At 26.5% G+C, this 23,686-nt stretch overlaps 1 protein-coding gene across 8 annotated transcripts; it reads right to left on the bottom strand.

Moving 5' to 3' along the window:
• Positions 1-5,114: 5,114 nt before the first annotated feature.
• Positions 5,115-23,365, bottom strand: LOC136972754 (uncharacterized). 8 transcript variants are annotated; one of them, XM_067267380.1, is made up of 6 exons: positions 21,389-21,642; positions 18,943-19,084; positions 15,123-15,176; positions 14,901-14,996; positions 6,072-6,166; positions 5,115-5,832 (listed from the first exon to the last, which is right to left on the bottom strand). In XM_067267380.1, the coding sequence occupies exons 2-6, from the start codon at positions 19,064-19,066 to the stop codon at positions 5,557-5,559; spliced, it is 645 nt and encodes a 214-aa protein (XP_067123481.1). In that variant the 5' UTR covers positions 19,067-19,084; positions 21,389-21,642; the 3' UTR covers positions 5,115-5,556. The 8 variants fall into 8 exon arrangements, with proteins under 8 accessions (XP_067123481.1, XP_067123475.1, XP_067123480.1 ...); XM_067267374.1 differs by lacking the exon at positions 21,389-21,642 and adding exons at positions 21,745-21,924; positions 23,235-23,365 and having other exon boundaries at positions 5,116-5,832; positions 14,901-15,176; XM_067267379.1 differs by lacking the exon at positions 21,389-21,642 and adding exons at positions 22,705-22,854; positions 23,235-23,347 and having other exon boundaries at positions 5,116-5,832; positions 14,901-15,176.
• Between the last annotated feature and the right edge of the window lie 321 nt (positions 23,366-23,686).

The following is a 23,686-nucleotide window of genomic DNA, read 5'->3' as shown; positions in this document are numbered from 1 at the left end:
TATCACATTATTGAAGTATTTATGTGTAAAGTTAAAAAAACAGCACTTTATACTCATAAATGGTAAGACTTGAGCACCATAAATGAAGATTAGAAATGGCATCATTTCATAAAGGGCGTGTAAAAACTTGTTAACTCATATAATAAAATAAGTAGTCAAAAATCTCTCGTGTTATTCAACAAGATTTTCGTAAATAACACGACAACAAATCTCATAAATGGCTTAAAAGTTAATATTCAGCAGTAAAAACGAAAGTAGAAATGGTGCCCATTCAGAAAGGTACTAAGCACAGAATACGTGGTTTTATAGAATGAGACAGGTAAGAAGATATGATAATGAGATAAAATTCGTGGCAGACGTAGAAGGAGAACAAGAAGAAGCAGATGTCCCCAAAGGACGAGATAGTTTGGCACGTGGATCACTATCACACCTGGATATGTGCGGGATCGAACCGGACAGGAATGACCCCTGTGTGACCCAATGTAGACCACTACACTAGGCTAGACGTTAATAGAAGTGGCGAACACCTGCCTGCTTACCCAAACTCACTTCATTAATTAAGCATAAAGATTTTATTAAAAACGTTCGGACGGAAGAAGGGCAATCACAGAACATTATAAATATATAATGAAGGGGATTTTCTAACGGATTTATGTTCGAATCTTTCGTTGGTTCGCCAACTTCTCGGAAATTGTCTGGTAGCATTGCGCATGTTCTACGTCTCACCTGGCTTCGTGAGTGACGTCAGAAATCTCAGACCAGCTGTTCGTGAGGTAATTGTCATGTGATTTAACTCTAGACGGTTAAGTTTAATTTCCGAGAGATTCTCTCCCCCCTAAAGCTATAAATTTTCAATTATAAGTTACTTTGTCGTTTATTTTCTCTTCGTTTTATTTGTTTTCTTTCAAAAAATCCTTTGGAATTATCTAAAAATGCAAAAATTGTCGTGATTTTTTTTGTTTTTTTTTTTACTTTTGGAGGGGTGATCTGAGGAGATTTCACAAATTTCTTATTTTAAATCGATTTTATAGCTTCTAGTATTCTAGTGTAGTATACAAACGTGTGTATATACTTCACAATACAAAATATATTCAAGTAGATCGTTGGGTTTTTAATTTTCCTACATACAAGCGCCTTAATTAAATATGGCGATGGGTTAATGAAACGGCATTTTAATTTGATTTCTCGTTAAAAAATTACTTTATAAAACTTTTTCCGCTGCGTATACTACATTGCCAATACATTAAAAATATATGCAAATAAATTAGATTTAATAAGTCAAAACTATCTTTTTTAGGTATTTTTTCTCATTTATTTTTTAAAGTAAAATATGGCGACGGATTGACAATACATAGTTTCTAATTCTAGTGAACCTTCTTGCGATCAGAATTACGGAAAATTCATTATAAAAACACTAGGTATAAAGTGGTAAATAGTTTTACATATTATAAAGTTCAAAATATATGCAAGAAAATCGCTCTAAATTATTATTTTTTCGTTCCTCATAACACATATACAGAAATGCATATATTAATAGAGCATTTAAATATGGCGACGAGTCGACGATACGGCGCTTCTAAATTTAAATGTTTTTTTATATATATATATTGCCCTGATTTTAATTAAACTGTTATATTTTTCAAAAAACATCTGTCTAAGACAGATCGAACTACCGTTAGATTTAAACACGTCTTAGTCGGTGGACAGGTGGTAGTTTTGTTAGAATTCGTCGTGTTATGATACCGTTAGATAATATAAGGATACAGCTGTCTTGTCTTCTATAATAAATACATTATTTTTTATAATGATAAAAACAAGTTACCATTCTATGAGGTCAGTTTTATCATTTTAGAACTTAATCCCATGATTAAATTTTTTTTAAATATATTAAATTTCTTTCTACTTTTAGAATATTTGAACTATAAATTCGATTATTTAGAAAATTAAAAACTTTAAAAATGCTTTGAAACGTTTTAATTTTTAATTATAAAAAATTCTATTAAATATTAACGCCAATAAAAAACTTTATAACTCTCTTTTTGATTGTAAGAATCTTAAAATGTAATAATTAAAGCCGTTAGAACCATTAAAACCATTATGAAATTTTTGTGTGGTATAAAAATCTAAATTGCAATTTTAGATTATTTTCCTCTAATTTTTTGAATTATATATTAGAAACTGTGTGACAGCTTTTCTAGATTACCAAAATAAAAAAATGATTTTAAGTTTTACAATGTTAAACAATGACAGAATTATAAGGAAATTTTTAATATTCTTTGAATATTTTAAAAGTGAAAATTATTCTGAATTAAAAAGTAGAAAAAAAAACACTAAATATTTTCAGTGTCTTTATAATCTTATTTTCCTCACAACAAAGTCACACAGAGCAGTGTTTTACAGTTGATTATAGGTGACATTTTAGTAGTAATCTAGAATTACTGTACGAACTTTGTTACGTACAGTAACTCTAGATAAGCGTAATAAATCAGCAAAATTTACAATCGCATACAATTACTAATCCGCGATGAGGAAAAGGTAGGAAAACATTGATATAGAGGATAGCACTTTTATTTTGATGATATCCTCCGCCTAGGCATGCAAATATAAACGTTCCTCTGTTGTTTATATAATTATAAAACTACGATTCGTAATTTAAAACCATAGACGATAATTTACAAACAATTTTTGCATGCTGAGCCTCTAAATAACGGTAGACTTTGCTAGTGACTGTTGTTTTAGAGGTACGAGAAAAACAAAATTATGAAGACACTGAAAAACTTTTTAGTGTTTTTTCTTACTTTTTACTTCAAAAGTGAATTATCTTCCATGGTTTCAAATTTTTATTAATGAAAATTAGTTATTTAAGATTAGGACAGTGTATTGGTCTAGTGTTTTTAGATTATAAAACTCAGCATTACATTTTTTAGAAACGTTAGAATTTACATGAGATCTTTTATAATGTTAGAATTATTTATTAAACATTTTTAAAATGTTAGATTTCTCTTTAGAATATTAAAACTCTAAATTATTTAAAATTTTTGTATCAGATTTTTATAATATTAGAACTCTGAAATAGAATTTTTAGACTACTAGAACCGAATATTAGTTCTTTTAGGCGACTAGAACAGTATGTCAGGTTTTTTACACCCTCCAGAACTGTATATCAGGTGTATCTGTGACCTTGTAATTTGCATTAAATCTAGCATCAACTCTCGAAATTGTATACTAATTCGAACAATTAGAAAAATATTTCGAGTTTTTCTAATTAAGACCACCCGCAAGAATGCTAATTTTGCATAAAATTGCATAATTTAAAGCGAAACAAAGCTTCGAAAGAACAAAAGAAGTGACAAAAATCATCATTTACTTGCCCTTATAATGTGATAATTAGTTAATTTGTAAAATTATTTAGTTATAATAGTTAACTAATAAAAACAAAAGCGTGATCTTATACAATAATGGTATGAGTGAGTTAATTAAGTTCTAAATAAACTTACTTATTTGACGTTCTGGAGTGTTTTTTGATGGTTTATCGTATTAATTAACATTCTATTCAGACGTAAGGTTCTTAAAAAAATACGTGGATGATGATCGTCGTGATTTTTCAGACAAAGATAATTTAGAAATTAGTAAGATTTTTAGATGTTTTCTTCTTAAATTATACGTTTCGTTGCAATTTATCACCTCGACATTCGATAGATCATTGCAAACGATGTAGTAAAAAATAAAAAAGGGGTCATCCTATTTGTTCATAATGGATTAGAGGTCAGTTGTCGCCTGGGGTTCGAGTGCACTTATAGTTTTTGATGGTAGCTAACGGGGGTCAAAGTTCATTTTCTGATTGAAACTAAGACCAGTCGGTGTCCACTGTGTAAATGTAGACAATACATTAAGTTGTCATGAACGTAGAGATGTCACCAAAATCCAAATGATATTTTTGTAAGTTTGACCCCATGCGGTCCAAATTCATCAGCAATGTCAAACCAGGAATACTTATTTATATTTAAATTCAGAGAAAACCCCCTCGCATACTCACATGATTTATAAATTATTTACGTATGAACCACTTTAACTTAAGAGGCCCATTTAATAATAATAAGGCCGTTAGATGTTTTGGAAACGTGAAAGAAATTTTAAATTATAATTGGCGAATTTAAGCATTCTAAAATCTAAAAAAAAACCACTCAATTCGCAATTAAAGATGCGTATCTTTTTACGTTTCCACCCTTTTAAACAGAAACAAAGAAATTGTCACTGTCGAATTTCATTAGAAAGGCGGCATCTAACGTGTTTATACCTAATAAATCTTTCTAAAAAAACAGTTATCTTGGTGTTTTTTGAATGCTGATGAGACAAAGAAACAGTCTATCATTTCTTAGTCCTGATATTTTTCTAGCATCATCTTACTATTGAATGGATATCAATTAACTGCACGCTATGATTCCTCTGGACACGTGCCACTACATTCAATAAGGAAAAAAAACTAACCCCGGTTTTTTGAAGTCAAACTCTTCACCCCTTGTTGAAGAAGCTATTGAACAGATGTCCTCTAGGTAAGAAAAAAAAATCTCACAATAGAATGAATGATTTAATGATTGTATTCAGCTTACGAATGTCAATTCTTTCGTGAATTGTTTACTTTTAAATATTTCTTTAAAATATTTACACGAAACAATGATGTTAGCGCCTAAAAACATTTATTTGCTCATCATAAATAATACCTTTAATATTCACGGCTGTAATATAAATGTTTTTGTAAAAGGTTAAATTCAAAAAAATGCCCTCATAACTACATCAAAAACACCTCTTTACATCTGTAGCACTAAGTATAAAAATGTCAAACACGCAGATTAATTACTAAGTTATTTTTTAGAAAATACCAAAAAAGGAGGTTTTCTTTAACATTTTTTTTGAGCAAAGATTTAAAAAAATATAATAATAATAACTTACACACCAAACATTAAGTTTTATATGTAAATATTATTACAGATTAACTTTCACATGCTTAAACTATAATAAAGAATTTAAATTGTGTGTGTTTTTTAAAATGATTCTAGCTTGAAAATACGCAAAAAAATGATATAAGTTCACTATGCAAATATACAAATATACTTTATTTTACAAAATAGGGTGTTCTTTTTAGTAAACATGACATTGAAGAGATTTTTTATCAAATGTTTTGTATATATTCAAAAAAATTTATTAATATAATGATTTTTATATAATCTATATATAAACGTCTTTGTTTCTTTGGCAAATAGATTTACAAAAAAAAAGAAAAAATCGGATTTTTACACACGAATTTTACATTATTTTTTAATCCCAAAATATTTCAAGAGAAAGAAGAGAATTAACGGTTAAAAAACAACCTAAGACAACTGGTGCGCATTATATACGATGGCAGCAACGTTCATACGCGATACTTCCTTCTAGTGTGGGGGGAAATTTCTTTGAAAGAAGGATTTTCGTAGGTCATGTTTCCGATTGTGATGACAGTCGCTCCACCTTCTCTCGTGCGAACATCGGTTATTTGTCGATCGATAGAATTGGCACCGTTTAGACGTCCACCCTCCCGACACTCCTCTGCTGATGTTTAGGGGATATTTCCCTAGGAGGGTAGGGATGCCCGCTGGCATCCGTATACGCTATGCTCAGTTCGGAACCGTATTTTCTAACAGAACGTGGGGATTCGAATGTCGGATTACCGTAGGTTTCACTGAATTCACCTTCTGGATCTCTTGTAGCTGCTTCGAATGTTTGTTGCTGCCAATATTGTATGTTTTCCAGAGCGCATACTAGTCCTAGGAATATATCCACCACCAGTATGAATATCTGAAAAATATCGATGGAAACTGTCTAGAAATACTACTAAATTTATCACAAAATATTATTAAAATTGTCTAAAAATACTACTAAAAATAAAGGTTTTTTCCCCTCTAATTTTCACAGTAATTTCTGGCAGTTTGATTATTCATACTAAAATTTTAAGGCATTTTCATACATTAAGAACCATCTAAAATACATTATCAAATCTACAATCAAAACTTTATTAAAATTATTTAAAAACTTACCTGAACCCAAAATGCCCAACCTTTATCCACAACATAATCTACAAATCTATTCTCTCCAATGCTTGCTAACACAGTAGTTAAAATGGCAAAAATCACTAAAAAGAAAAAAAAAAAAAAACACTTGAAAGTGATGTCAAATATATGATATTTATGTATTTTGACTTTTTCGGAACCTCTACACCAAAGGCAATAGTTGCTTAGTGACAAATGATGGGTGGAGTTGCCATCTGTAATTCTAAATTCATTTCTACATGAATTATATGTTGTTTGGCCAACATCATAAGCTATTATTATGCATTTCAATTGCTTTCATTATTTTATAAATAAATTTATATAACAATTTTCTAAAAATACACATTTTGATAAATTAAAAATAATCTATTTATTCGTTAAGTAGGTAAAGATTATAAAGAATATAATTTTTTAATGGTCAAAACTTTGTTAAATTTAAAAAAATATAAGTACAAAAAATAAGTCAAAAATATGTCTTTTTAGATATTAATTTAGAATTAATTGATGTTAAACAGCCTGAAATAAGCAATTAAATTGAGAGTTTTGTAAATCTAAAGAAGGAAAATTAATTTTGTTTTTTTCTTTTCTTAAATGGAAATCAAAACTGTAGATAAAAATCAGTATATGACCTTCTCCATAATAAATAATTGCATTATGTAATTTTGAATGCAATGTATAGTGCCGCATGTCGTAACCAAAGCTTATTGATCAAACGGCTAACACATGTCATTCCGCACGCCCGACAAAAATCTTAATAACTTCAGTTTTGGATCAATAAGCGTTGTTATATGGAAATCTCAAATTCCACTTTCTGCATTAAGCATGTTTCAGTTACATTAGAATGTACTTAATGCAGATAACTGTCATGTATAAGTGATGCAATTTGGAAGATGCTATTGTATAAAATAATGCATTTTATACTTTATCAAAACTTTGAAATTCAAAAATTTTTTTGTTATTCCATTACCCGTTCCTGTTAGTCATTCATATTTTATATGCATTAATGATAATAATACACAGATGTTCTATAATTTTTAGTCAAGTTTCTATAAATTTTCTGTAATAATTATATTAAGCATAATATTGGAAAATCAATATTTGTAATAGGCTACAAAACAATTAAGGTCGAATATTTACATTATTAACATATAAACAATAGACAGATAGATCCAATGTATTTGTAATATACCTTTGTATATCACACATGCATATATCACATGCGATTAGTGTTTGGCTTGGCTGGATAGCCAATGGCTATGCAGCCAATAATCCAGACCAATAATAGATAATAGCATGAATAATAGCACATTCCAGCTATCTGCAAACTGCCTAGGATACTCCTAGTTTTCAATTCATAAAAGATTGAGCAAACTCCAAAGTCAGATGTGAATAAATGTCAAAAGAAAATTTGACATCTGTAAAGATATATTTTAGAGCAATAATCTTTCTAAATGAAAAATGATGATACCATTTATGCCCAAAAAAGGAGGAACTTGCTGCATACTTACAAATGAAATGAAAAGGAATCCCCTCAGCAGAGTCATGAGAATGAAAAAAATCAACACCATTTGAAAAGGTAAGGAAATATCACACTATTCAAATCATTCTAACTCTTTAAAATAATAATAATAGCAATTTGTACAATTTTACTTCTCAGAATTTTGTTAGAAGTGCACTTCTAATGCAGCAATTTCAGCTTATTTTAATTACAGAATCCTTTTCACTTTAATGAAAAGTTTTGAAACCTAACAATTTTTACTGATTAAAAATAAAACAAAAAATCAAAAATAATTTATTGAACATACAAAAATAGATTAATAATGGAAAAGCAACTATTATTAATTTAAATTGGTAATTAACATGAAGGATTAATTTTAGCTTTTAGCAATGATTTCATCAGATGTGGTGGGAGCTCAACTAGGATAATCAAATGCATTTGAATTTTTTGTAAATTGCTAAATGATGACAAAAGTATTGCTCCCTTCAGGCTATAGTTTCTCCAACAGGAACGAATACTTTACTATTTGAATACAAAGAAACAAATACATGGGAAAGAATCAAAAACAATTCAATTTTTTCACCATTAGACTAAACAGATTTTATATTCCACAAATATGAGCTGTGCAGAGTTTGTGCATGATCCCCCTTCCCTTATTGAATATTAATAATTTTTTAAACATTATTTAATTAATTTTTTATATTAATTTTATGCTATTAATTAATTCTCAAAAATTAATTTTATTGCAGAGCCCAAAACTTTTTATTCGTGGAACCCTGGGTTTTGCAAAATGCAAGTTGGAAACCACTGTTCTAATGCAAATTCCTACAGCAAACCATATTATGCATTAAACAAATTTGTTTAATCTCATTTTCAAATTTCAATTAAGAACTCTTCTAAAGAAAACATTTATTTTTGAGTGATATTTCTTGTTACTTTTTGCATAAATTCTATCATATAAAACATACTAGACAAAAACTTATATGCTGTTGCAGTAGCATGCGGAGACATTTGATGATAGAGAAGCTGTGCTGGCCCAGGATAGAATTATTGGAAGCATTATACGATATTTTGGTGGGTAGCATCCATGAGCTAAACTGCATGAGGTTGGGGCTCTGTAAAGCACATGCACAAATGCCTGTAATCTGGCTGCTTTACACCATCCAAATATTTTCGCCGTGGAAGCGGTCCCATATTTGACAATATGGCACTTCCGTTGGGAATATGCATATACGAATTTATATTCAATTATACAATAGCAATCTTATCATTTTTTTTCACATGTAGTACAGAAATTTGTAATAAGATACATAATGCAGTTATAATAAAATATTAATTTTAAGTAATTCAAAGTACATTAAAATATAAAAATAATCACATAATATGTATTTATATTTTAGAAAATACAAGGGAAGTAGTGCTTCCACAGCTTGTATGGACGGCATGCCACTGTGCTGTTGTTTAGATAATCAAATATGATTATTTTGCCTGATTTTTAATTCTTAATCAAAACTTCAGGATGTTTCAGCTTGACATCATTCACCATTGCTATTTTGACTCAAAAAGAAAAGAAAAGAAAAAAATTATATTTATCTCAATGGCACATGTTTTTCTATTTGAAATATCAAAAATATTTAGAGATCTCTCTTTTTTATCATATTGGAACTAGACAAAAAATTTGTCTTTATAAACACATCAGTGGTTCTACAGATGACTTAAAACATGGCCCAACATTAATATTGAGCAGCATATTGATTAACAGCAATTATTACATTACTTGACATTACATTGCTAAGTGACGGTGGATAATAAGAATAGTCTGGCACCTTAATATAGGCAGCAAACAATTTTATTCTCAGAAACATTTTTGGTCCTAGTGTGACAATCTACAGCTTAAAGTACATTCTGTAAGTTAAAAATAGTCATAATCTTTGATAGATGAAATGGTCAGATGATGACTAAAAACACTAAAAATTTTTTTGCCACCTGAATTAAACTGTCAGATATACATCTAATAGAAACTATAATGCCAGATTATGTGAATTTTTATGAGAAATATCTCTCAGTTGTATGATTAGATAGGCAATATGTTTCATAAACATCATGATTTATATGTGACATAAAAGTTAAATAAAGTAAATTATTATATATAAAAAACACACCTTTTCATATGTTTCCAGCACTTCTTTATAGTTCTTACAAACATTTTTGGCTTGATTTAAAGGCCTTCTTCAGGTTAAAAGCTTTTTTTTTTCCTTTTAATTGAAATGGCTTCTAACCTGAAGAAGACCTGTATATCAAGCCAAAAACATTCATTAGAACTTTAAAGAAGTGCTGAAAACTTATGAAAAGGTTTTTTTTTTAAATATATAATTTATAAAAATTCCAGCTTATGGAAGAAAATTTAGTTTGAAGTAAATTATTTGATAACATATAAAACGTTATAAATTTCTTTAAAACTATACCACTTCCAATCCTAATTATGTATTTTTATAAAAGAAACAAAATACTTCTTTGACTTTATCAATTCTTTGTTACAGCATTTGTATTACATCTAGATCTTATACATTACAGATAATTTAAAATAAATGACTAATGTAAATAATATGATATTAAAAAAAACATCTGACAAATTTTTATTTGAATATTCATTCACTATTTATTTTCTATATCCTACTAATCATCAAATTAAATACAGTCAAACCTCAATTTAGTGCCATGATTTGTTTACTTCTGAAATTGGTTCCAAATTGAAGTACCTCAAACAATAAGAATTACATGTACTGTAGTAATGAGGTCTATGTCAAGTTTTAGTTCAAAAGCTTGAGAGTCAAGTGATTTAGTGGTAACAATGTTGTTTGCAATGCAAAAGATTGTAAATTTAGTAATTCATGGATACCAAAATTCTCAGTTTAATATTTACGAGATCCATTTATGAGTATTACCGTATTTTATGGACTATAAGACGCACTTTTTTCTTCAAAAAATTGCCTCCAAAATTCAGGAGCGTCTTATAGTCCGTAGCCTCCTATAGGTATTTTTTTAAAAAATTGCTTAAAAATTAAGGTGCGTCTTATAGTCCGTAAAATACGGTAATTGGTGCCAATTAAGAGACCATACTGTTTAGTTTTTGCGAATTTCAAATTAAATCACACCTTTACAAAGAGAAGATAAAATTCTGCAAAACTACCCACTGTTTCAGCTGATAACACTTTGTAGATTTAAAAAAAATCTATGAAACTTAATTATAAATTGCATCTACTTTTTGGACTTTCACAGTAATGAACTATATATACATTGAAAATAAATTGTATTAAGTATCAACTGAAAAAGAGCTGATGATAAAGCAGAGAGATCTGTTTTTGTTACATTTACAAAAAAATTCATCTCAATGAATTTATGTTGTGAGAATATCATTAAACTGTGTTTTGTCCTATATAATTTGTTATGAAACAACACAAGTTCAAATGAAAGTTAATATACTTTTGACTACTAAAAATATGATAATTAACAAACCATTTACTGATTTGCTAAAAATTTTCTTCTTTTTAATTTATAAATGCAGACAACCTGTACATTTTAACACTGTAATTTTTAATTTAAAAAAAAAAAAGAGACTAAAATTGCTGATGTAAAAACTAACTTGACAAATTTGCAAAAACTTAGGAACAAAAATAACTAGGCTATTGTAAATTTGTTATCAAGTTTTTAAGTTTCCCTTCCCACATTTTTTGTTGAAATTTTGCTTTTGTTTTAGATAATGACCAGAAAAAAATGAATTCTACTTTTTAGAATATAAAAGCAGTTTCTTTGGTATTTGTAATCAACATTCAAACACAGAAAGGATTTTTTTTTCATTTAGAATAAAAGTGAACTGCTACATTTTATCTGTACACAAAGAACAAATGTGTATAAAAACAGTGTGCTGCTACTGGTATACTTTCAATTCATATAGTTATGAAAAAGGGGTACTAGTAGAACATAGTTTTTGTTATGTATAGGAAAACTGTGCTACTAGTACTTTCATACATTTGTATTTAATGCTAGTTATAAAAATACTAGTAGCACAAGTTTATAAAAATAAAATATAACTAAGTGAATATATTTCTAAGCATGGAACATCATTTAGTATAAATATTAATAAATCAAAAAAAATCTATGGCAAAAAAAATCTTTGGCTGACACTTAACAAAATATTACTAGCTTCATTTTTATTTACAATAATATAAATAAATAAATTCATTAAAATTTCACTAAACTGAAAATTAAAAACAATACAATATAAATTTATATTTTGAATTTGGTGAGATTTTAATGAATTTATTCATTAACTGTGAAAAAATTTAACGCATTTAAGAAATTCCATAAAAAGTTCTTTTTAAAAAAAACAGAGATTTATTTACCTAATGTTTTCAGACAGTGTATTTCAACATATACTGCCTGAAAACATTATGCTGTTTCACTTATCTTCAATGATACAGCAATGATACAGGTGAAGAAACAGCATTAAAAAAATATTAGGTAAATAAATTTTGTTACTGAAAGCAGTCTTTACAAACTTCTTAAATAGTTATTTTTATCCTTCTCTTTATATTAATATATTTAACACAATATTAGTTGTTTAATTGAGTAAAACATGAATTCATTGAGGAAGATTTATAAATATTTATGATATGCTAAGTTTTAGATTTGAATGTGATTAAATTTTATGATTGAAGATTACAGAATTATGATTTAGAGACAAAATACAAATAAAGATTAAGATATTTTCCTATAATAAAAAGTAAATTCCATACTAAATTGAAAAAAATGCTTCTGTATATTTATATTGTGATTTAAAATTGAAAAATATTTCAATAGAATTTTTATAGTATATAATTTTTTCATTGCTTCATGAATACTTATTAAAATTATTTTGTAATAATTTGCAATCCACTAAAGATATCAATGACATAAATTAATCTTGAAGAAAGTTTATAAATTATTCTAAATATTATTTATGTACTTAAATTACTTTTAATTAATGAAATTTATTCAAAATCAAAAACAAAATATAAAATAATCTGAAGAAGTAATTATATATTTGAAAAATATTATAAATTATATAAATTATCTCATATTATAAATTACTATGTATATAATTATAATATTGCTGCTATATGTTCTTACAGATTAAAAATTCCCAAATAATATCATAAAACAATGGCTTTACTAATATGTAAAGTAATCATTAGCAAATCAACATTAATTAAATGAACGTAATTAACTATTGTTTTTTAACCCTTTGATGCACTAAACATTTTACAGTATTAATTAAGAATCCCTTTAAGGCAAAGAACATTTGAAAATGTTACTCTGTTGAATTAAATATGAATGAAATTTGTGAATGCAAAATTATGCATGTACTGTACAATTAATCAATCATAATGTAAGTTAAATTATTGTAGGTGATACATAATATATATAAGAAAAATTTTGTGTTTAAGTAAAAGCATGATTATAAAACTTCACTTGGGAAGAGAAAACATATCTAAATTTCTTAAAGTCTTAGCAAAGATCTGCCCATAGGAAGATTAAGATACATTTATATTTTGGTAAAACAGGAATAAAAAAAAACAATGCATCACCTTATAACAGGCTAATGAAAATAGTTTACTATTTTTTTAAATAAATATGTATTATGATTTAGTTCTCAAGTCAACAGATTACAATTTAAAAGATTTCAGAAACAATGGACCAAAAATTAATGATACCCAAAACACATTATTAGCTTTTGACAAGCATTAGTTCAGTCTTGGTTAGGTTATTTTAACATTCATTATGTTTTGAGTCATGTACACAAAATAATTTTATTGTTTATATTGGTTATATTATACAGTTTATTGGTTTTTCTAATGACTTTTGTACTTATTATTTACATTGCTTAAAAATTACAGATAATTGACAATTACAAACACTCTTACCTATAAATCTGCTAAATTGTAGGTCATCTGAACTTTTAGTAAACATCATAAATTTCTTTTAAATCAATATAATAATACATTTTTTTAAAAGTATATTAATATAAACAAAATTATTTTCCTAAATCTGTTATCATCAATTTTTTAAAGTTATGTTCCAATTACATTTCTCCAAAGATAACTAACTTGATTGTAAGAAAATGTAGAGGAGTTTAACTAATATAAATATAAACTTATTACAGTAAAAATTAGAAATTATTTTATAAAACATTTTAGAATCTTTATATGATTTTTAATTATTTAGAAGTAAGAAAAACAACGCATCATTAGTTTTAATTTTCCAAAAATCCATATTAAAAGAGCCCTTTTTAGATTAATCTGCATACTATATTTATCTTTATGTAATTTTGTACATTGTATCTTAAAGATGAATTTTTTTATAATCCAAAACATGGTTTATTTTTTTAAAATTAAAAATTTTGACATAAGCAATGTATTAATTTTTTTATTTTGTTAATTTTAGTCTATTGGATAATTGAAGAAGATTTATTATACTGATTAAACTTGCAGATAAAATTGACAAATTAAATCAATATAATAAATCCTATTAATAGATTATCATCATAATAGATTAAAATAATATTTAAAAGATTAGAAGCATTAATTAATTAATGTATTGTCTTGTTTCTTTCTTAATTGTAATTCATTCTCAATAAAAATTTTACTTGAAATATTTAATATTGATTATGTTTATGATAAATTTAAAATATTTTGTTTTTGAAAATAAGTTAATTTGATAATCACATTTGTTTAACAAGCATAAATCCAATTCAAATGGTTTTTTTGGAGTGAAAACTTTTAACAAACTCAAGTATTTTCTCGTCTTAACATATTTCATTAGAAGTCAAAAGGAGGAAAATAGAGACCATGATAGATAATACATTCTATATCTCTCTATTTTTTCTTGTTAATGGTGGACATAAAGCTTGAATATGCTTGAAGTTTCTAAAAAGTTTTTTCCAAGAAAAACAGTTTGAATTGGACTTAATTTAACAATATAATTATTGTTTATGTTCCAAGCATACTTTTATTTATGTTTTTATAAAAATACAGATATTAAATAATAATCTGAAAGTATTAACTTCCATAAATCCTAAAAATTGTTTTCTTTTCTAATAAAAATAGAATTTATAAACTGCTTTAAAGAAAAAATTATATTTATCACATTTATTTTTGGATGCTTTTATGATTTTCATTTTCAAGTTCATGAAGATGAGCATGTAAGAGGTTTAAAAAAATTATATCTAATACTATATTTTTCCTAAAATGTAGATTTTTTGTTATTTTATAAATACTTACCTATTATAAAAGATAGTGTTACTTTAATAATGCATAGGCGATTTGGACGAATGACAAACTTTGAAGTTTTCTTGATAATTTGAATTATACGAATGACTGCAAAAGGAAGAAATGTCAGCAGTAATAATATGTGTATAATTGCTATGTATCCAGCAGCTTCAATGTGTGGAGGTCTTCGAAAAAACGTGTCTAACTGATCACAATCTATGATTATGCGCTGACCTTTTCGAAAACAGAGATTCCAGAGACCATAATGACCGACTTCTTCTTGATTTCCTAAAATTAAATTTAAAAAATAAATTAGTGAAGATTATTAATAAATTTTATTCAATAAATTATATTTTATAGTTCACAACTGCTAAAAAATTTTCTAATTCTAGATTGTATTTAATAATATTGAAAAAGTATATAACTTATCTATTAGAAGACAATCTGGCATTAAAAGAATATAATTAATTGCATAAAATAAGAATACAATAATAAATTTATTTACAGTTATAATTATGTCTATTATTAAGAAATATTGTAAATTTACTGATTGAATTGAATTTGTTAATGCAAGATACCATGCTACTATGAGCTCTATAATTTGATTCAATTTTCTCCATTTAAAGTGGACAATGACATCAATTACTATAAGTAAAGGATGGAGAACAATGCTTGGCTTGAATTTTCCATTTAAAAATCAAAAAACTTTCAGAGTACTGTCTTAAGTTACACGTGTAACATCATCGAGTGATATGAATTTGCTCAATGAATAAATCTGTATCATACAAACACTTAATATATTCATAATACATTGCTAGTAAATCGAAACTAACTATCCAGACTGGATTCAAACTCACACTTCTCATAGTGCTAGGTGAATATCTTACTGTGTAACCATTTGGCTAATTTGTATAAATAATTTATATGTTTAATATTGTCAAAAACAATTTCCATTTAATACATTAAACTTATAAAATGTTTCAGAATTTTTTAAAAATTTTAATTATAATCTTGAAACAAATTGCTTATATGTAATAATTAGAATTTATTATTATTTGTTGGGTATAAATTGCTCTGTTAGTTCTATAATTTTTAAACTTTCTATTTTGTAATCCAGATACCAATATAGGTCATAATTCTCATTAGAAATGTTTCAAAAGTATTGAAGAAAAATTGGCTGTACTATAGATTACCACCTATGGAATTTTGGGACTTTGAGTATATATTTGAACTCGGGACTGAAACAAGTTCAACGGTACCCTACTTTTGGACCAGAGACGAAAAATAAGAAAGTTATCATATTTACAATTTCTTGCCTTTCGCAATGCATTCTACACCATTTTAGTTTTCCACTAGGTGGCATTTGACTGTTCGTGCTCCTGATGGACATCCCGGAGGGGAGACACCGGCAGGCCGCCGAATGTTTAACGCCACTAATTATTGATTCATGGTAGTTCTGCGGCAAGCAACGCGACTCCCAATCGCAATAGCTGGAAACTTAATCCAAGATTTTGAGGACTTACATTTTCGAATATTGAATCCACTGTAAAAAAATAGCAGAGTTAGTGATTCACCCTTTGCTGTTCACCCTTCACTGTTCATAACCTAGGTGATGTTTCTTGTGTATTCCGAGGCCGCACAACAGCGCGGCCGAAGCAGCGACGACAAGGTGGGCGAGCACCACAGGTGCCGACCACCGAGGAGACGCTGCAGCTCCCCATAGGCTTAAACTTATACTTACACTCCAGGCAAATCCTGATGTATCCAATCTTGTAATTCACTGTAGGTCCAGTGATCAATGGTTTTGAGGTAGACATGGTAATGAGGTAGACAGTTTTAAGCAAGTAATAGGCTTAGCAGAGAGAGCGATGCAACTCCCAATCATCGTGCGATTGCCGGGAAAAAGTATGATAACTTTCTTATTTTTCGTCTCCAATCCAAAAGTAGGGTATTGTTGAACTCATCTCAGTGTCTTGAGTTCAGATATATACTCAAAGTCCTGCGATTCCATAGGTGGTAATCTATATAAACCCCGAAAAATCTAAATTGTTAGTGTACTTTTTCTGATTTTTCTTTCTACACATGGTAATGGAAAGTAGAATATCACTATTTAATATAAAAATTTGTTAATGATAAATTCAAACTATTCTAAATCATAAGCACATTTTAACAGATTATAATTTAAAGAGTATAGAATAAGATGCTAAGCTATTTTATCTTAATGTATTCATGTAAAACTTGGTTGTACAATACAGTAAAACCTTAATTTAATGGATTAATTCAAGCAAGAGGTTTCTGTTAAAGCAAAAAAGTCCATTGTGTAATTAAGTAGGTTTTCCAAATGCATGTATTAAAAAATTGACAAATTAGTTCTCTTACCTGTTTTTATCTATGTAGATATGCATAATTTTAACTACACAATCAATATTTTAATTTCACAGAAAAATTTTCTATATATCTACTATATAAAACTGAGAAACTGAGCAGTCTCTGTCACAGTATACTGAAAACGGCCACTAGGGACACCCCTAGCTATTATTTAAATTAACAATAAATTCAGTTTTTTGTATTTTTGACTGTGTTTTAGTAGGGTTGGTCGTGAGAATGCACATTAAGAAGGGATTTTTTAAAATTTCCCCCATGGGGAGACCGTGGGGGGAATTTTAAGAATTAAGGATTACCCTGAAGAACTTGGCTTCTGTACTATTTTAGATGCGGTTTTTTGCATTTTTGACTGCATTTTAGAAGGGTACGCCATGAGAAATTCAGTATATTATTATTATTATTATTATTATTATTTGTAATATGAATTTATTATTTATACCATGGAATGACACCGCTGCTGCTAAAATGCCTACTAGAAACCTCCCGGGCTACTAGTGTATATATATATTGCTTATGTACTCACTGTATTTCTGAGACTGTATTAAACAAGCATACAATCTAAATCAAAATAAAAAAATAAATATTTTTTAGAGAATACACTTTATGAGCAGTGACTCTTGGATTTGTAAAATATAATAACCTGTTAATTTAATTACATATAAAAAGCATTTTAAAATTAACGGGGTGTTAATTTTTATATATGATATATGGATCCGAAATTTTGTACATTAAATCAAGATTTTACTGTATGATCTATTTTGATGATAATTTTAATAATATAAATTACAAATAATTTTATTTAAATATAACTGAATAATTATTAAATTGATAGATATTATAAAAATTCATAAAATAAAGTATGTTGATTATTTTTACTTTTACCATAATTGTGAGATAACTGTAAATAACTGCAGTATTTATTTGTCAATTAAGAATCTAATTCAAATTGTTTTTCTTAGAAGGAAAAAAAAATATTTTAAAGCTTTTGGACATTGCCAGAAGTCCTAGTCTTAACTACTTTCAATACTACTGAAGTTTTGGTGTCCAATAGCAAATGAATATGCTTATGTTGCATATTCAGGCATCAGATTGTATGTAAGTGTAAGTGCATACAAGACAACATCCAATATATTTATGCAGGATATGACTTTGAATATGCACTTAAGGTTTTTGTTACCTTTAAATACCAAAATTTGATAAGACCAGATATTCAGGAGTCAACAGCAGTAAACAAGTTCATTTATTGACTGTTAATGATGATAAAGCCTAAAAGCAATGGAATTTGTAAGAAATTTTTTTCTGACAGAAGCAATTTGAATCAGATTTACACCTGAGGAATTTCCTTAACAAGTGTGTAACTTAAGAATAATTTCCTAAAGTTGAAAGTCCATAACAGCAATCAAATTTTAGACCATACATATACTCAAATTTATTTTCATAAAACTGTTTGTTTTACATTGGAGAACAAAAGACAAATAATTCAATTTCAAAAGAGACTCATAATCGTCATAATATCAGCATAGAAACAGTGCTGTTTATAGTAACAAATTAATGAAATTAGTACATCATTTTTCTCATTACAAATATGTTATTATATACTTACCATACAAACTACTAAAAATTTGATATATTCTTACTAAATATTAGAATCATGATAGAAATTTCTTACCTCGATCTTTTCTAGCTGAATATTCTCCCCAATGAGAAGAAGGTAATATAATTATTTGAAGTAAGAGACTTAAAAGACATAGCAAGATTGCACAGACTGGAAATATTGCCAGACTTCCCCACATTCCGACATCTTTTAAAATCTGAAATTAAAATATATTTCTTTAATTGCTTCTTTAACAATTCAATAATTCAAAGATATAAATTTAATTCTCATTTTAAAATCTTCATTATTATTAATTTAGTCAAAATCATGCATTAATACCATTAGTTAGTGGATAAAATAATTAATTTTTTCAATTGTTAGATACAACTGCATGTAACATCAATACATGACTATAATAAACAAATTAGTTTGTTTCCATAGAAACAGAATCAGAAAGAGAAAACAACATATTAAGTAGAAATTCAATTCCAAAATGAAACAATTCAACAATAAAGAATCTTGGTAAATGCAATTTTTATTAATTTAAAATTAAAATTAATTTTATTGAAAACTAAACTTTAATTTAAAATATTTTCTTGCATAAAAGTCCTTCTTAAAACACTAAGTAATTATCTAAAAGAAGCAAATATTACTATATTTAAAACTAAACAAAGTTGCAATAATGCAATTTTAATATCTAAATAAAATTTTCTTAAGTTTCATAACATGAAATTTTTAATATTTTTTAAATATAAATTTATTAAATATTAAATGCAATTCGAATCCAGCATTTTTCTGGTCTGATTCAGAGGAAAAAAAGTATAGTTTTATATTACTATCAAAGTCATCAATTGCTGAGAAAAATATTACTAGATGGAGAAAGCTTTACTGGAGTCTAAATATCATCATTGGTACAACTATTTATTAAAATATTCAAGTAAAACCAATTATGTGTACTAAACTTCTCTTCAAATAATAAAAAAAATCTTTATGTAATAGACTTCATACCTATTATTTTAATACGAATGATAAAATTATACTGCTGATAGGCAGATGTAAATTTTCCAATGTTCATATATCTATATTCATGTATTCTATATGCATTTTTCGAATTTTTTGAATCAAACCTGATGATGACCGTTGAAGACGGTAGAAAACATTCGTTTTCAAGTGAATTTTTGCTGGTTTTTCGGTAATTATGTATTTATTTTATTGAATTCTTACACCAGTAGTATTGTGGTGATTGTATATCTATATTCCACATATTGTCATGAATGTAAAGAATATCAAGAATTAAGATTAACTAAGGATCTTATTTTTTATGGAAGGATTTTTATTAGAAAAACATCTGTTTGAATATTTAGCTATAAAAAATATAAACTATGTAATAAAACTATTTATTTTCTTAGCTGAAGCAATGAAAAGATTTGAATAACCAGTGAAGATCTAAACTAATCATTTTTAGGTTTAATAATTAGATTCCTTCCTCCTTTCTTTTTGCCTAGGATAAGATTTGATAAAAATGTAATTGTTATTTATTTTTGTAACTTTTATAAATTTTTCTACTAAATTATTTTGTATCAACCCTATAACAAATCTGTCCCTTTATGAAAGCAATATCAAATGTTTAAATCATACTATTTTAATTAAAATATATTATAATTATAACTAAATTTTTAATTGTTGTTAGTTAACTTATAATAATAATAATAATAATTTGAGGGTAATAGTGATATAGAAAACTTATTAAATTAATTATATTTATTATATTTAAAAAAAGAAGAAAGGAAAAAATATATTAAATGCAATTCTATTCTGAATCTAAAAATATTTATAAATTTATGATTTTTTTTTTCATTAAGTTGATAATGAAATGAAATTCAATTTAAATAGCACAGAAGTACTTGACCTACTTTTCCAAAATACAAAAAAAAATATATATATATATATATTCATTGATAAAATCAGGAAGATAACTAAATAAAAAAAATATAATTTAGATTATTGAAATATTCAAAATACAACATACATTTTTATCATATAAATACATTTTTCAATTAAATTTTATTACAAGATAGAAATGAAGGTTTTTCCAAACAGCATAACTTGTAAATCATATCAATTAAATAAATTTTTGCTTTTTGTATTAGATACTTAGAAAGAAAGATAATTTAGTTTAAAATATGAAAATCCAATTAAATAATAATCATAATAATAAAATAAATTTTAAATTCTAAAAAGTTAAAAGTAAATAATTTCTGTTTACATTATCATCATCAATTGATTTGGTATACTTATATTACTTAATTATTGCATTTATACATTAACGAAAAGCGATCTGAGTATTTTTCTGAGCCTTGAGAATGTTGTTGTAAGGTGTTTACTGTTATAAACCGTAGCGTAACAACGGTTATGAGCAGCATTTTCTATGATTTTGGCACAGACACATACATACATAAAACAGGAAAGAATCAGATTTGAAAACTAAGGTCGTTGCCTTTAAAATAATCAGTTCAATCACCTAAAACAGACGTCGATTCACAAAACCATCTGGTCCATTAAACACCATCTGCTTCTTATGCCCTTCGATATAGAAGACGTTTGTCCACTTACACGTCACACCTTGACAATATAATCTGTTACCAATTTGTATACCTTCCACATCTCAATAATTAAATCCAATATTTACCTCGTGTCATCTAACACACAACTGAATTCAAACAAACAATAAGCATGCATCCACGTTGTCCAATAACCACGCCCTCTAGTGCATTATAGAAAATGATTATTTTTACGTAATTTAAAAAAAAAATTACTTCTATTTTTTTCGATAAATTCAAACGAGAAAAAAAATATATAAAATATTCAAAGATTTACCTTTCAAATAAATGGTAAGTTATTATTAAATACAGTATATTCATCGTAACCGTTGTTCGATTTACTGACCATCCATTGTTGCTCTTCCTGTTACCATGGTGACTTCCCGCCGATGTTGACTCGGTCACGTGTCCCGAACCGGTTATGCCGATTTATGTCATAAAATGTCCGAAAAATTCGCTTGAAATTAAACTTATATATATTTTTTAATAGTAATTAAATTATAATTAACGATACTAATAAAGTATTTTATCGATTTGTGGGGTTAATTAATCGATTTAAAAATTATTTCGAAAATTTAAAATGCCCCATTGGACGTAAAACTAGTTCAAAGAATGTAGGTCGTTATTAATCAGTATTCGTCATAACAACTAATGTTATACTTTTATGTGGGATGAATATATCTTGGGGATAACTTGCCTAATTTGGAAGTTAAGGTTTTTAATAAGGGCAAAATATTCTTGACTTTTATCCATATCCAGTTCGTTGGCATAAGGAAGACCCAGAAAATAAAATAAAATTTAAAAAACAAAAGCTAAAAATATCTTAAAATTACCATGATTTTAACCACTAATAAGCATATATAATAATTTATAATAACTATATTTATATATAAATAAGGAATTTTAATCATTAAAGAGGTTATTTTTAAATTGCAAAGAAAAAAAATTTATATTAATTTCTATATAATATGAAGAATTTGGAGAGTTTTATTGAATTTTTTTCTTATAAAATACTTATTTTACTAAGAAAACGTAAAAATATTAACTAAATTCATATTTTAATTAAAATTTGTGAATAAAAAACAATTTTTTTTTCATAAAAGTAGTGAACTGTTTAAAGTTTTAATGTAAAAAATTTATTTATAATTTATATTAACAAATAATATATAACATTAAGTAATTTGAATATTATTTTATCCAGAAAGACCAATTTAAAAAATAAAAAACAGGTCACGACCTTTGTGACGTAGGCGTGTCTAGCAAGGTAAAGATGAATGTCAAGGTGACACGTCACTTAATATTTCTTTTATTTATTAATTTTATTGTCGTTTGCCATCTGCTTTACAAACATTTATCGAATCGATAATTAATTTAAGATACTAAATACCTTTAAATTAAAGTAGAAAATTTCATTTGCAATTCAAAAAGTTTAGATATAATTATTAAAAACGATATAAATACGCTTAAGTTTATTAATATTACATCTTTAATACTTTAAAAATAATTAATTTTTAAGTTATTATTTGTTTATTTAAAAAAAAATTTATAAAGAAATAAATAAAAGATGGAAACGTTCTATTTAACATTTATGAATCAAAATTACTTGAATTATTATTAATTAAAATATATTTTTGGTTGGTTAATCATGCTTTTTACTTTAATTTATTATTATGCATTTTTATTTTTATTTTAATATTAGTATTTAGTTACAAATCAGGAAAATTTATGTAATTAAATCGAGATAAGTATAATAATATTCATACTGACCTAAATGTAAATGATCACTCTTTTACATTTTCCTACTTCCCGTCTTTTAACACAAATATTTATTTTATCGTGTCATTAAATTTATAAAATATTAAATACATAAACAACTAAGAAAAAGGATATTTAAATACGTAACAAGAATAGGTGACAAAGAGGCTCCATCTGTTATCGAAAAAGCAAACAATAAATGATATGAATAATTCTATTATAAATAAAAATTATTCGTTTATTTTGTTTTTTTTTCCTTTTTTAAGTACAATTTATTAATTTTATTTACAATTAATAGATCTACTTTTACATTTTGAATTGATTTTTAATTATATGAACAATATATTAAATTCTGTATACACTGTACATAAGTTAAAAAAAAAAAAATATGACTTTATAAGTATTCATTTTAAAGTAGTATTAATATGTGAAGTGCTAAAGAAATATACGCAGCTGAAAAAAAA

The sequence above is a fragment of the Centruroides vittatus genome, unplaced genomic scaffold (assembly GCF_030686945.1).
Source record: "Centruroides vittatus isolate TY-2023 unplaced genomic scaffold, ASM3068694v2 contig_301, whole genome shotgun sequence".
NCBI lineage: Eukaryota > Metazoa > Arthropoda > Arachnida > Scorpiones > Buthidae > Centruroides > Centruroides vittatus.
The sequence above is the reverse complement of the archived record's forward strand: the minus strand, read 5'-3'. Positions and strand labels throughout refer to the sequence as shown.